Source organism: Myxine glutinosa, chromosome 12 (genome assembly GCF_964187855.1).
Source record: "Myxine glutinosa chromosome 12, kmMyxGlut1.1, whole genome shotgun sequence".
Taxonomy (NCBI): domain Eukaryota; kingdom Metazoa; phylum Chordata; class Myxini; order Myxiniformes; family Myxinidae; genus Myxine; species Myxine glutinosa.
In genome coordinates, this window is record NC_136272.1 from 65,442,971 (window position 1) to 65,459,089 (window position 16,119).

General features: G+C 52.1%; 1 protein-coding gene across 1 annotated transcript; it reads right to left on the reverse strand.

Moving 5' to 3' along the window:
- Positions 1-694: 694 nt before the first annotated feature.
- Positions 695-15,951, reverse strand: LOC137418529 (THAP domain-containing protein 2-like). Its single transcript, XM_068104611.2, has 3 exons — positions 15,799-15,951; positions 2,932-3,127; positions 695-2,075 (listed from the first exon to the last, which is right to left on the reverse strand). The coding sequence occupies exons 1-3, from the start codon at positions 15,840-15,842 to the stop codon at positions 1,614-1,616; spliced, it is 702 nt and encodes a 233-aa protein (XP_067960712.2). The 5' UTR covers positions 15,843-15,951; the 3' UTR covers positions 695-1,613.
- Between the last annotated feature and the right edge of the window lie 168 nt (positions 15,952-16,119).

Here is a 16,119-nt window from a genome sequence, read left to right on the forward strand (position 1 = left end):
CCATATTGGGAAGCCGATCGTTTTGTAAACAAAGCCTGTCAAAGCAAAGGCGTGGCGCACTGATGATGCAGCTGGAGCGAATTTTAGGACCGCCGACTATTTAATTAATATAGAATACTAATATTTGAACTGATATTCGGGCTCAGAATCCCGTTCTTTAAGGAAATGGTGTTCATTAAGTTTGAAGTTGATTCTAGACGCATTTTTCCTGGGGAATCCAATGGTTTAGAGCTTGTTTGAAAAAAAAGTGCCCAAAATTACCGCTCGGTGTTCTTTATCGTTCTTCTCATGACCCAATCACCCACTAGTAGGAATAAGAATCCTGACATGTTACACCCCTGTTTAACTCCTGTCTTCACCTTGAACCATTCTGTTGTTTCACCTTGGTCGACGACCGCACATTGAAAGTCTTGGTAAAGGGCTTTTACAAGGTTCACTAATTTTCCAGGTATGCTGTATTTCTTCATTATGACCCAGACATTCTCTGGGCAAGGAGTCGAAAGCTTTCTAGAAATCTATAAAATTGAGGTACATCGTCGTTTGCCATTCTTTGGCTTGTTCTATAATATTCCTCAATATAAAGATCTGATTTGTTGTCATGTTATATGATGTTACTTAATTCAGTCATTAGGCCTATATTGTAACTAAGATGTGTATGTTTCTATTACCGAGATGTTAGAAACCACGCAGATATAATGATAACCAGAGTTTATTCTACACTGACATGGGTCAGCAACACATCAACAGTGAGTCAGTCACATAAATGACATGAAACGCTGTCATCTATCTATAATTCCAGTAATCTCTGTGTGTATGTTTGTATGTTTGTATGTTTGTATGTTTGTATGTATGTATGTATGTATGTATGTTTGTCTGTGAACGCTGTTTCTCGACAACCACGGGTCCGATATACTTGAAACTTGCCAGGTATATTGCTGGGGACCCGAGGATGTGCCTTTTCAAGGTTTCATATTAATCGGAGAAGTAGTTACCGAGCTATGTCCAAAAAACGATTCAACCAATCAGAGAGCAGCGAGCTATCACGTGTGCCGAACGTGGCGAACAGACTCTGCCTCGGACGGCACATTTGAGAGCGTATTCATTTATTTCACGTTGGAAAACTATGTTGGCGTTCAACTATGTTTTAAAACTAATTAAAACTAATTTGCGATTCATCGTAACTGCGATATGCGACCTTCCGGACAGTCAAATGAGGACGTCACTTCCGGACTTACGGATAGTCATAGTGACGCTGAACGTGGCGAGCAGACGCTGCCTCGGACGGCACATTTGAGAGCGTATTCATTTATTTGACGTTGCAATCTGTGTTGATTGTTGTAAGGTACGATCGATTGTAGTACATACATATTTATATTTTGTACATATTCATTACGGGCACGTCACGGGTACGGGTACGGTACGGGTACGGTTCCGGGTACGGTACGGTTACGGGTACGCCACGTACGGGCACGTCCTAGTGTAGTTAACCCACACAATTCTTGGGTTTCGGAAGTTTTTGCTATTCATAACATACAAGACTTACATGTTGCAATGGAACGTTCAGCAGGACATGGTAATTGTTACATGAATAATGGAGCGGAGATATAGACATCTCATGCAACACATCTTTTACAGTTTAAATATTTACATGAAGTGTTGGTGAACTCATGAAGGTGAATAAATGAAGTGCCGCTGCCTTTGTTCTTCAGCATTCTGCTCACAATAGCTTTTGACACACCAGAGAATGTTGTGTTGAGCATTTCAATACAATTGTCGGTGACCATCCCATTCTCCCTCAGGTCTTCCACGATGGTATTCAGGGACTCCACTTTTCTGGCTAACCTTCTGTTGTGTTGCTGACTCACTTTTAATTTTTTTCGAAAGTTGTCCAGCTTGTGGACTGCTTCATCGAGCTTGTGCTTCAATACCAGTGGATTTGTGACGGAGTAGGAGTGATCTGTGGTCTGAAATGAGGGTCCCGCCTCAGGTTCAGGATCTTGAGTAGTGGCTTGAGGTTCTGGTGTATCTTCTTGGATGACAGACCTGGCCACTGGCGCTTTCCTCAAAACTGTAACCTATTTGGAAAGAAAAGAAAAGGTGAACCATTAATACTCATTAAGTTGTTTTTAGGGCTGAGCCGAATGCTTAGAAGCTTCGTTCATTAGATTGGGGTTCTAATTAGAAATAGATGTGACTGCGTTGGACGTATTGTAACATTGTTTCAAAGACTAAACATTTTGTTAAATATTATTACAACAAAGCTTCGGGGGGGAAATGCCAAGAAAGTGTACAAAATGGGATTCGGCTCAGCTCTAATTTTTTTAAAAAGCAACTGAGTTGTTCTCCATAAAACTATGTCTTAGGAGCTGCATATGAAGCAGCAGACATGGCATGTGATGGGTTACTATCATAACATAGGTGGAATACCAACATAATACAGTGGAGCCCGCTTATTATCATACCCCCTGTGCAGGATGAAATTATGGCAATATCCGGGATATTCCAATGGGCAGGATTCAAAATGGCGGCGGCCCTGAGAATGGAAACGATGTTTTCTGTGGGATCAATGTATGCAGAGAATGAATTCAGTCTTGTGACTTGTAGGTGTGATAATCAGCCATGCATGACTGCCGCCTAGCCAGATGGCAGAGTTAATGAGCGAGGCCACAGGAAGGTATGATAATAATTGGGAAATAACTATGCTTGGAATCAATTGTGAGCAATTTGACTATGAAATTAAGTGGGATATGACATTATTCTATGACATTACATGGGAAGATTCACTATAGTTTATATAGGAACTGGTTTTGGATTTCACTATTCTAGGACTATAGACGGGATATTCAAATAAGCGGTATGACTTTAAGTGGGCACCACTGTATGGGGAATACCAACCTAACATAGGTGGAATACCAACATAGCATAGTTTACCTTCTTTAAATGTGCTGGGAAGTTGAAACAGCTGGGGACGGACTTCGGCTTCAGTCGGACGGTTTGACCAGTCCTGTCGAAGTCACTCTCATTGAAGTGATCACTGCACAGAACTGTGGTGCCTGGGGTGGGGTAGAAGGACTCCCTTCTCAGGGCAGATGTCCATCGAGAGCACAAGTCCTTATCCTTTGGAAACCTTGAAACAAAATACATTGTGCTCACAAAATGTGGTTGCGGGTCAAAACCTCAGAGGGCAGTCAAAACATCCGAGTCAAAACGACTCCATATCAAAATAATATTTTGAGTTTCATATGTATAGTTAAATACAACTTCATCTGCTAATGTTTGCCATGTGTCGGACTTTCGTACCTTCCACAAGTAACCCCCATTTGCTCTTTCTGCTCACGAGCGACACAGGAGGGCATGGAAACCCTGACAGTAGTAGACTGGACAATTAAGTTAAGCTCATCACAAATTAAATCACTTGACAATGATCACGAGCTGACGAGTCAATCTCGATACTTCAATCTGAATCAATGAATGAGTCAATCAGACATCAGTCTGACATACTCACATAGCCCTAGTGAATACACAATACAGTTATATTTGAGATCTGTGTCATATTGCACACCCTGCGCGTGGTCTAACATCATCAAATTCAAACACAGTGTTCAAACTTCATTGAAACTTCATTGAAACTTAATTACCTAGCCCCACCACCGTGACCACGCCAAAAACTGAAAAAGCAGAACACCCGCGATCGTGGTTTGTCACTTACTTGTGAAATGTGCATGTGGAGGCCTTCCCTGAGGTATTTGTGCTGTCAAATGCAACACACTGTGGCATTTTGAAACAGCGCGTTAACACACTGTGGCATTTTGAAACAGCGCGTTCACAAATAAGACTCCTTACAGTCGGTAAGCATCCAAAATGAATCAGAAATTGTGAGATCAGCTGATTGTGAGATCAAACACGGACGCAGACACAATCGGCTTCCCAATATGGCCGCCAAGCAACTTCCGCTAGCTTCAGCCTACAGCCGTCATTGGCTCTCCAGGTTTATTATATACCTCCGTGGGATTCGGCTACAATAATTATTTGATTTTAAGTGATTCTTCACCATTGAGAGATCGGGTGACAAGCGATATATAACATGATATTTAAAAACGTTATGGACGACTTATGAATAAACGTGGTGGATGAGTTGGTTTGGTGACAAGAACAGGCGGATTCGATGTTGGTTCAGGTCCGAATTCAGATCCGGCCTATCAGTGGGATGCAAAACGTAAACTATTCACCAGGTGGAGGTATGCTCTCTACTGAGTCTCGTACTCTCGTTCTAGTTTCTGGTAATCTATATATATAAATTATTAAAACACAGTTTGTGTGTGTGTAATGTTACCGATAGACTCCTAAACGGAGAGGCTTACGTGCTTGATATTTGACATAGACATGGCCATTGAGCCTGGGACGAACATGGCCGAACTCAAAATATTTGACGATCTATATTTTTTATTCATATTTACCTCAGCGCATTTCAGCGAAGAACCCGCTAATCTCAGCCGGTTCCAGAGCAGCTCGCTGATTCGCTCAGAGCGATCACGTGATGTTCCATTCCCGCCACCAGACTGATTCGCTCAGATCGATCACGTGATGTTCCATCCCGTCACACGTCACTTCACCTTTTATGCGATCGTGTTTTGTATCGATTTTGTGCGATATGAATTAAATGTCTTTGAAACAGCTGTGAAACGTCTTTCCACAACCCTTCCGTAACCGATTGGAGCAGTTTCTTGCCGCACAAAACGAGATCCGCGAGCGAGTTGGTCGAGTGGTGCTGACCAAGATGGCGACACGGCGGCTTCACTTTTCACGGAGTATGAGCGTTCTATATATTTTCAATTCAGCGCGCCAGTGATTTATGGCATAGACATGACCATTGGGCCTTCACGGTGTAATTTGTGCGAGGCTTTTGTCCGAGTGAGCTTGAGTCGAGAGGGCGAATGTACGGGTTGGGAATGTACGGGTCTCCCTTCCCCCGCTCGGGAACGCCGGTACTGGAGGACGTCACAGGATCGGTGAGTCTCCAAAACCCGCTTCGTGCTGTTGCGAATATGCAGGACTATGTCCGATTGTTGTGCTGCTCTCCGACCATGAGAACTGCAACGTCATTGTTGACTGGCCATCCCCTTCCCTCCCCCTTCCCCCTCCCCCCTCCGTCCCCCCTTCCCTTCCCCCTCCACCCTACCCCCTCCACCCTACCCCTCCCCTTCCCCCCTCCCCCTCCATTTTCCCCCTCCCCCTCCCTTTTCCCCCTCCCGCCTCCCCCTCCCTTTTCCCCCTCCCCCTCCCTTTACCCCTCCCTCTCCCTTTCCCCCTCCCCCTCCCTTTCCCCCTCCCTTTCCCCCTCCCCCCTCCCTTCCCCCTCCACCTACCCCCTCCACTCTACCCCCTCCCCTTCTCCCCTCCCCCTCCCTTTCCCCCTCCCCTCCCCCACCCTTCTCCCCTCCCCCCTTTTCTCCCCTCCCCCCCATTCCCCTCCCCTCCCCTCCCCCCTCCCCCCCAGCAATGCCGGGTACTTCTGCCGGGCCCCCCTCCCCCCTTTCCCTCCCCCCTCCCCCCTGCCACCCCCTCCCCCTCCCATCCCTCACCCTCCCATCCCTCACCCTCCCCATCCCCCCCTCTTCCCTCCCCCATCCCCCCTCCCCCTCCCCCTCCACCCTTCCCCTCCCACCCCTCCCCCCATCCCATCCCCTCCCCTTCCCCCCTCCCACCCCCTTCCCCTCACCCTCCCATCCCTCACCCTCCCATCACCCTCCCCATCCCCCCTCTTTTCCCCTCTCCCCCTCACCCTTCCCCCTCCCCCCTCCCCTCCCCCTCTTCCCCCTCCCCTCCCCCTTCCCCCTTCCCCTCCCCCCTTCCCACCTCCCCCCTCCCCTCCCCCTTCCCCCCTCCCCCCTCCCCTCCCCCTTCACCCTCCCCCCTTCCCCCCTCCCCCTTACCCCTCCCCTCCCCCCTCCGGCCCCTCCCCCCTCCGGCCCCTCCCCCTCCCTCCTCCCCTCCCTCCTCCCCCCTCCCTCCCCCCTCCCCCCTCCCCCCTCACCCCCCTCCCCCCTCCAACCCCCTCCCATCCCTCACCCTCCCCATCCCCCCCTCTTCTCCCCTCTCCCCCTCCCACTCTTCTCCCCTCCCCCCCGTTCCCCTCCCCTCCCCTCCCCCGCCCGGCAATGCCGGGTACTTCTGCTAGTATCATATAATTCCTATGATGGTACCACCAGTTTCTTAACTCGATAACTCACGGTGCTCCACGTGAGCGAAATGTAACACCCCCAAAGTCACTGTCCCGGCACCAGGCCAAAGTCGATCCACGCTCCGGTGATCACAAGAAAAAGGTCGTATCGAGACCTGAACCCCGGACGACAGTCGACGCTGCCGAAGAGCCGCTGGGTGGGTGTCGGGCCGACGTCGGTCAGGCAAAAGTTCACCCAAAAGGCGACTGGGAATTCACACCTTCAGTTCACCAGACAAGGACGCTGATATGAACGAGCAGCGGCTCCCAAGCGGAAAACCGCGAATTCCCAGGCGAAATCCACGACACACACGCGAACCAGGCTAACGGCTGGCTCGAGGTGAAATGGCTCGTGCGAGGCGAAATGGTGGATGGGCCCGTAATGGAGGCGTACCTGCTCTCCAACAATGATTCACTTTCGGAACCCACATCAAAACCCGTCACGCAGGTTTATCTGCCACAGCGACACGGTCACAGGAATCCCTTTCCCGGAGAAACCCATTTTCACTCGTGACCAACGTTCACCAACGTCCGCTCGACACCTCGAAGCAAATCGGCCTTTCTCTTCCCTATCTCACTTGCGCCGCTTTAGCCTCCTCTCCTTCTTCTTCTTCCGGTTTCTCCCGATCCATTTCGTTTTTCTTTTAAAACACTAATTTTTTACATTTGAAGACAGTTATCTCCATTTCACTCAAACTATATAACAATAATAGTACATGGAACTAAAAATGCTTCCATTGGATGAAAACCACAAAGATGGAAGTGACGAATCCATAACATTAGTCCCTTTCACCCACACAACCTCTCCAACAACTATCGTCCAAATCCGTCCACAACTTTTTAAGATATCCTGCTAAATATCATTTTTGGCAACATCACTCAATGGTGAAGAATCACTTAACAAATTCTCCGATCCGAATCCATATTCAGATCTTTACCAAAATCGAATAGATTAATCCTGGTCACACACCCAACCGGTCCACCAAATTCCGTCCGAATCCGTCCACAACTTTTTGAGATATCCTGCTTTGTATCGTTTTTGGCCGAGGTATCAATCCGAATCAGAAGTGCATGCTATGTATCGATCCGGATCCAGCTACAATAATTTTATAAATGATTCTTCACCAATGAGTGATATGGCTAACCAGGCGTAGGTATGCTCTCTACTGAGTGCCGTTCTAGTTATCAACTAGTTATGCTAATAAAATGCCATGTATGACCTTATCTTTATCAACAAGTTCTGGTAATACAATGCCACGTATGACTTTATCTTTATCAACAAGTTCTGCTAATACAATGCCACGTATGACCATATCTTTATCAACAGGTTCTGGTAATACAATGCCACGTATGACCTTATCTTTATCAACAAGTTCTGCTAATACAATGCCATGTATGACCATATCTTTATCAACAAGTTCTGGTAATACAATGCCACGTATGACCATATCTTTATCAACAAGTTCTGGTAATACAATGCCACGTATGACCTTATCTTTATCAACAAGTTCTGCTAATACAATGCCACGTATGACCATATCTTTATCAACAAGTTCTGGTAATACAATGCCACGTATGACCTTATCTTTATCAACAAGTTCTGCTAATACAATGCCATGTATGACCATATCTTTATCAACAAGTTCTGGTAATACAATGCCACGTATGACCTTATCTTTATCAACAAGTTCTGCTAATACAATGCCACATATGACTATATCTTTATCAACAAGTTCTGGTTATACAATGCCACGTATGACCTGATCTTTATCAACAAATTCTGCTAATACAATGCCATGTATGACCTTATCTTTATCAACAAGTTCTGGTAATACAATGCCATGTATGACCTTATCTTTATCAACAAGTTCTGGTAATACAATGCCACATATGACCTTATCTTTATCAACAAGTTCTGCTAATACAATGCCACGTATGACCTTATCTTTATCAACAAGTTCTGGTAATACAATGCCACGTATGACCTTATCTTTATCAACAAGTTCTGCTAATACAATGCCATGTATGACCTTATCTTTATCAAGAAGTTCTGCTAATACTATGCCATGTATGACCTTATCTTTATCAACAAGTTCTGCTAATACAATGCCATGTATGGCCTTATCTTCATCAACAAGTTCTGCTGATATAATGCCATGTATGACCTTATCTTTATCAACAAGTTATGATAATACAATGCCATATATGACCTTATCTTTATCAACAATTTCTGCTGATACAATGCCATGTATGACCTTATCTTTATCAACAAGTTCTGATAATACAATGCCATGTATGACCTTATCTTTATCAACAAGTTCTGCTAATACAATGCCATGTATGACCTTATCTTTATCAACAAGTTCTGCTGATACAATGCCACGTATGACCTTATCCTGATACAATGCCATGTATGACCTTATCCTTATCAACAAGTTCTGATAATACAATGCCATGTATGACCTTATCTTTATCAACTAAACAGACTTTGGTCTGTTTTCTCTCTGATTGGTTATAAAGAGACACCAAACGCTTGGAATGATATTTTGCATCTTGTGCTACAAGAATCCCTGTGCTTAACTTTGATAAGTTGTCCATCCTGAAGTTTTTGAGCACTGTGGATAATGGCACCTTGAAGCCACACCTGCATCGACGTCGAGTCTCGTCAACACAGGGATCTTGGACTGGGCTCAGTTGCGATATTGGAACACATCATTGTGCTGGGGATATCTGAAAGTGTTTCAAGAAATTCGCCAGGCCATAGAGTGGTTGTAGTTGCTGGAAGCGCAGGTCCCTTGTGTGCGGCGGATTGAAGAGACCCCTCTTGTCTTCGGGGACGGCTCACCTCACCATACGCGCACCGACCATCATCGCTGATACAAATGAGACACCATGCGCGGCAAACAGTAATGTCATTTTGAGAAATGAACGGAATTCTCGCAATGATGTAGACATCAGGGTCTTAAACAATCGAGGTATAAAGTGCCAAAATGTGATTAGCCCTGTTGAGAATAACATGGGTTTCACATGGGTTTCAAGCATGGGTTAACATGGGTTTCAAATCTGGCCTCCAAAGCCAGTCGCCGACTGGGCATCCTCCGTCGTGCGAAGTCCTTCCTTGGCACACCTGAGCTCCTCACCACATACAAGGCTTTCATCCGCAACTCAATGGAATACTGCTCTCCCCTCCGGGCTGGTGCTCCTGCCTCACACCTAGCTCGTCTTCACGCTGTTGAAACCAAAGCGTTCAGAATCATTGGTATCTCCCGTGATGAAGCTACCTCCGAGGGCCTCTCACTCACTCACCGCAGGCAGGTTGGTGGTCTTTCTGTCTTCTACCGACTCCTCTCCGGCTTTGCTCCTCCAGCTCTCTCTGGGCTCTGTCCCCCAAATATTCCTACAGGTCGCACACGATCTGCCTGCAACCCTCTTATGGTTAAACTGCCAAAATCAAGACTCTCTGCTCACCTTCACTCCTTCATTCCTCTTTTCTCCCACCTCTGGAACAAACTCCCTTACTCTCTTCAATCCCACTCCTCCCTCCAGGTCTTTAAAACAGCTGTTCACCACCATCTCTTATCTTCCCCCATCCAAAAGCTTGATCTTTTCTACCCCCGCTAATTTCACCCCAAATCCACTTTTTTGAAATACCAACTTCTTTCCTGGAAGTCCTTGGTGTCCTTGTGTTTATACTTCTCCCACCCACCCCCCCCTACCCATGCCGCCTCCCCCCAAGCCCTCTCCCTCCCACACATTCCCCATGTCCCTGCTCTCAAATGTTGTGTTGATGTGCTTCCCCTTCTCTCCCCATCTTGTCTACCGCTCCCCTTTGTATATACTTTGTTTGTTTGTCCGTTTGATTTGTTTGTGTGATAAATGTTAGCTCTTTCACAAGCCTCGATTATGTATACAAAAAAGAAAAGAAAAAAAGAAAGAAAAAAAAACGTCATCGACGGGGGTCAGATCATCCATGTGGTCAGCACGCTGTCAACTTTTTGAGACCGGGAGGCCAATATGGTGGACCAAAGTCGCACAAACGAAGTTAGTGTTAGCACCAGTATCTATCATTATGGGTACTAGGACGTGCCCGTACGTGGGTGCCCGTTCCTTGCCAAAAAAAAAAAAAAAAAAAAATATTGTGTAGGGGTGTGTGTGTGTAAACATCCTAGGGCGTGCCCGTACGTGGGTGCAAAAAAACATGCGTGCAAACAACAACAACAAAAAAAAACTTTGAAACCACGTGGCAGTAACGACCACAGAACCCCCCCCCCCCTCTATTTACATGAATGGTTTGGTCCATTCGCAACGACCACAGAACCCCCCCCCTCTATTTACATGAAATGGTTCGGTCCATTCGCAAAGCCAAAGCGAACGGCGAACGGCTAAATCGCCATAGCTCGGTAACTACTTGTCCGATTAATATGAAACCTTGAAAAGGCACATCCTCGGGTCCCCAGCAATATACCTGGCAAGTTTCAAGTATATCGGACCCGTGGTTGTCGAGAAACAGCGGTCACAGACACACAGACACACAGACATACACACAGACATACAGAGATTACTGGAATTATAGATAGATAGCATGCTTGTTGTAACAGGTGAATAGAAGGGGTGAGCGGTTGGCATACACATGCCTTGCGGAAATATGCGGGGAGCTAGTAGTAGTGTCCAGAGGTGATGAAAAGTTGTTATGGTTGTCAGGGTTACTATCAGGGCGGTTATCATAGGGGGGTCTTTGCCACAGATCTGACGAATGCTGGAGAAGAATGCCTTGTCCGAAGTTGGGAGGACCAATAATGGCTTAGGAAATGATCGGCAGGGTGACCTGCGTCTTTGCATAAGGGAGGTGATTGTTTTCAGCCAGGTATAGATGTGACAATGGCTCCCAGCTGTGAGGAAGATCAATACGACGCTGATGGGGATTGGAGAGGGTTCTGTAGGATGGTTTAGTTGCTGTTGACCTCATATAAGCTTGGCATCAGCCGCAGAAGCATTAATTTTAATATTAAAGCGCGGCGTTACGCGCGCTGCTTGTGAGCAAGGAGGAAGCGGACAAGCGGTAACATATAAACGTCTTTATTGTAAGACTACACTGTAACACTGTACTCCTCCGGGCTGGTCGCCCGGGGTATATCATGAGGCCACGCCTACCCCTCGGGCGTGGCCACCGCCCACTTGGTGCGTGGAATGATGTCACCACGCCAGTGGGCTTTTGTGTCCGCCACACGCGCCCCCCCAGAATTCCCACGCACCTGGAGGGCCAGTTTGCGGGGCAGACGAATGACCCGGCCGAAGCGCCCCCTGGCGATCGGCGGCGTCCGGGGTGCAGGGATGCCAGGTGGGATGCCCCTGGCTGCTCCTGGGATGGGTGCAGGACCGGGGGGCGGCGTGGCGGCGGGGCTGGGCGGTGCCGGGGGTCCGCCCGCAGGAGGGCGGCCCCGACGTGGGGGTCGGGCCACTGGCGGTGGATGGTCCACATCGAGGTGGGCCGGCTTGAGGCGGTCTACCGAAACGCGGTCAGGAGTACCGCCGATGTCCAGGGTGAAGTGCTTCGCCCCGGTCTCCAGCACGCGGAAAGGCCCGTCGTACGGGGGCCGCAGTGGTGTCCGATGGGCATCGTGGCGGACGAAGACGTACTCCGCCGTGCGAAGCTCCGGGGCGACGTGCGTCGGTGGGTGCCCGTGGCATGCCGTTGGCACCGGGGCGAACCTCTGGGCGGTCTCTTGCAGAGCGGAGCGCTGCTGTGCCGCGGACCATGGTGCCGTGGAGTCGGGGAGGAACTCGCCCGGCACCCGCAGCGGTTGCCCGAAGACCAACTCCGCCGCGGATGCGCGCAGGTCCTCCTTGGGCGCCGTCCGGAGGCCCAGCAGGACCCAGGGGAGCCTGTCGAACCAGCCGCCGTCGCGGAGGGTGGCCCGGAGCGCGGCCTTCAATGAGCGGTGAAATCGCTCACACAGGCCGTTAGCCTGGGGGTGGTAGGCCGTGGTTCGGTGCAGCCGGACCCCGAGCCCCTGCGCAACCGCCCCCCAGAGCTCCGAGGTGAACTGGGGGCCGCGGTCGGATGAGATGTCTGAGGGGGCGCCGAACCGGGCGACCCAGGTGGCGATGAAAGCCTGCGCGACATCGGCCGCCGTTGTGGACGCCAACGGCACGGCCTCCGGCCACCGGGTGGTGCGGTCCACCATGGTGAGGACGTGGGTGAAACCCCACGAGGGGGGCAGAGGTCCCACCAGGTCCACGTGGACGTGGTCAAACCGGCGTTCCGGCACCGTGAACGGGGCCAACGGGGCCTGGGTGTGCCGGTGCACCTTGGCGCGCTGGCACGCGAGGCATGTCCTGGCCCAGCCGCGGACGGCCTTCCGGAGGCCATGCCAGACGAACTTGTCGGAGATCAGCCTTTGGGAGGCCCTCGCGCCCGGGTGGGACAGGCCGTGGATGGCGTCAAACACCTGGCGCTGCCAGCCCGCGGGCACAATGGGGCGGGGACGCCCGAGGGAGACGTCGCACAAGAGGGGCGCGCCCGCGCCGTCGAACGGCACCTCGGTGACGCGGAGGCCCGTGACGGCGGTCCGCAAGGCCTGGACGTCGGGGTCAGCGGCCTGGTCCGCTGCCATCCGGGCATAGTCGATGCCGAGGTGGACTGCGTGGGCGACGGCCCGGGAAAGGCAATCCGCCACCGGGTTGTCCTTCCCCGCGACGTGCTGGATGTCCGTCGTGTACTCGGACACGGCCGAGAGGTGACGCTGCTGCCGGGCCGACCACGGCTCGGTGACCTTGCCCATCGCGAAGATCAGCGGCTTGTGGTCGACGAAGGCAGTGAACGCCCGGCCCTCGAGCAGATGGCGGAAGTGCCTGACCGCCAAGTGAAGTCCGAGCAACTCGCGGTCGAAGGTACTGTAACGGCGTTCGGGCGGGCGAAGCTGCCGGCTAAAGAACGCCAGTGGTTGCCAAGCTCCACGCACCCATTGCTCGTGCACCGCGCCCACCGCGTAGTCCGAGGCATCGGTGGTGAGGGCGATCGGTGCATCGGGCGCCGGGTGCGCGAGCATGGTGGCGTTAGCCAAGGCGAGCTTCGCGCCCGTGAACGCCGTGTCCATCTGCTCGGTCCAGGTAACGTCGCCTTTGCCCGGCTTACCTCGGAGAGCTTCGTGCAGGGGGCGCAGGAGCTGGGCGATACGGGGCAGGAACCGATGGTAAAAGTTCACCATGCCCAGGAACTCCTGCAGCCCTCTGATCGTGCGGGGGCGCGGAAACCCCTTCACCGCCTCCACCTTGGCCGGCAGGGGGACGGCTCCGTGCCTGGTGACACGGTGCCCCAGAAAATCGATTGTGGCGGCGCCGAACCGGCACTTTGCGGGGTTCACAATCAGGCCATGCTGGCCCAGGCGTTCGAAGAGCGTGCGGAGGTGGCGTAGGTGCTCTTCGCGGGACGCGCTGGCGACGAGGATATCGTCCAGGTAGACGTAGACAAAATCCAAGTCGCGCAGGACGCTGTCCATCAGTCGCTGGAACGCCTGAGCCGCATTCTTCAGACCGAAGGGCATGCGCAGGAACTCGAAGAGTCCGAATGGCGTGATGACCGCCGTCTTCGGGACGTCCTCCGGCCTGACGGGGACCTGATGGTAGCCGCGTATGAGGTCCACCTTCGAGAAGAAGGACCTGCCCGCCAAACGGGCGGAAAAGTCCTGAATGTGGGGGACGGGGTAGCGGTCGGGAGTCGTGGCGTCATTGAGACGGCGATAGTCCCCGCACGGTCGCCATCCCCCGCCGGGCTTCGGCACGATGTGCAGCGGCGACGCCCAAGCGCTCTCTGAGCGCCGAACGATGCCGAGTCGCTCCAGGGTAGCGAACTCCGCTTTTGCCACCGCCAGCTTCGTCGGCTCGAGGCGGCGTGCCCGGGCGTAGACCGGTGGCCCGACGGTGGGGATGTGATGGGCCACCCCGTGCTTGACGGCCCCCGCCGAGAAGGTGGGCCGCGTGAGGGCCGGGAAGCCGGCGAGGAGGCGGGTGAATGCGTCCGCTGCCGGAAGCGTACAGACCAACGTGGCCGGAACCGAATCGTTCGGCAAGCCGCTTGGCAAGCCGCTCGTTGAGCTGGGCAACGCACATGCGAGCGAGCTGAACGTCTCGGCCTGGACAAGCCGTCTGCGCTTGACGTCGACCAGGAGCCCATTAGCGCACAGGAAGTCCGCGCCAAGCAGTGCCATGGGCACGTCGGCGGTGACGAACGTCCATCGGAAAACCTGCCCTCCAAACCGCAGAGAGAGGCAGCGTTTTCCGTACGTACGGATGGGCGTCCCGTTCGCGGCAAGCAGCGCGGGGCCCCCACCCGCGGCGTGCTTGTCTGACGTGCCGGCGGGAATGACACTCACCTGTGCTCCCGTGTCGCACAGGTAACGGCGCCCGGAGAAGGTGTCCGTTATGAACAGCAGGCTGCTCGAACGGCCGGCGCTCATCGCCACAATTGAGCGCCGGCCCGGGCGTTTCCCGACCCGTTGAAGGAGCACGGCGGATGACACCGCCGAGCTTCGTGGCCGAACTTGGCGTGGAACCAGCACCAGGTGGTGGAGCTGGAGGAGCGCGGCTGGCTCCGCCAGGCCGGTGGAGTCGACGGGTTTCCCCGCGGTGGCGGTTTTCGCCGCGGCGGTGGGCGGGGCGTGGCGGCGTTCACGAGGTGCGTATCAGCATGCTGCTGAAACTCAGCGTGCTGTAGAAGATGATGCTGTGGAACAGCAGCGTCGAAGGCCGTGACGGCCACGCCAACGCTCGCCTGCGTGTCCGAAGCGGCGAAGTACTTGTCCGCCTCGGCCGCCAATGCTCGGGGTTCCGTTAGCCCGGTCCCGGCCAACGCGAGGCGAACCTGCGCTGGAAGTTGGCGACGGAAAAGCGCCCGGAATAGCGAACCGGGGGCTTCGTCGCCCAACAGTGACAGCATATGGTCCATTCGGACCGACGGGCGCGTCTCACCGAGCTCGGGGAGATCCAGGAGGCGGTCGGCCCGTGCGTCGTCCGTGAGGCTGAACGTGGCTAGGAGTAGCCGCTTGAGTGCCTCGTACTTGTGGCCGTCCGGTGGGTGGCGAAGGACGGACACAACTCGAGCGGCCGTGCCGGGCCCGAGGGAGGCGACGACGTGGCAGTAGCGCGTGTCATCGCCGGTGAGGTGCCGAAGCTGAAATTGGGCTTCGGCCTGGACGAACCAGACTTCGGCCTGAGCCTCCCAAAATTCCGGAAGTTTGACGAAGGCGGCCATGGCGATGGCGTCGCGTGTGGAAGGATCGCTCCGGCAGATCCAACGTCGAGGGTCACCAGTAAAGCGCGGCGTTACGCGCGCTGCTTGTGAGCAAGGAGGAAGCGGACAAGCGGTAACATATAAACGTCTTTATTGTAAGACTACACTGTAACACTGTACTCCTCCGGGCTGGTCGCCCGGGGTATATCATGAGGCCACGCCTACCCCTCGGGCGTGGCCACCGCCCACTTGGTGCGTGGAATGATGTCACCACGCCAGTGGGCTTTTGTGTCCGCCACAATATACATGGGCTAAGGCTTTGTCCAAACTTTAGTTTGAGATGAGTTACCTTCTGTTGTGCTGTCCGGACATTCTGAGTCTCAGCACCGTCATCGGCAAAGTTACCAAGTGGGGAAATGGCAGACGATCCTGTCGTCTAATTTGATATAAGGATTTGGGAGGGACTATACATACCGTACATCCAGTCCTCTATTTTTAAACAAAAATACAAAAATATGTATTTTTCTTTACAGGTGGAAATTATTATTATTATATCCCCATTAAATCTTTGTTTTAATAGCGATTTGCTTCCGAAACTCGGAAATCATTGAAACTGACGTATCCAAACATGATTGCTGACGTTGGGCGTTCCTGACGCGGACACGTCCCC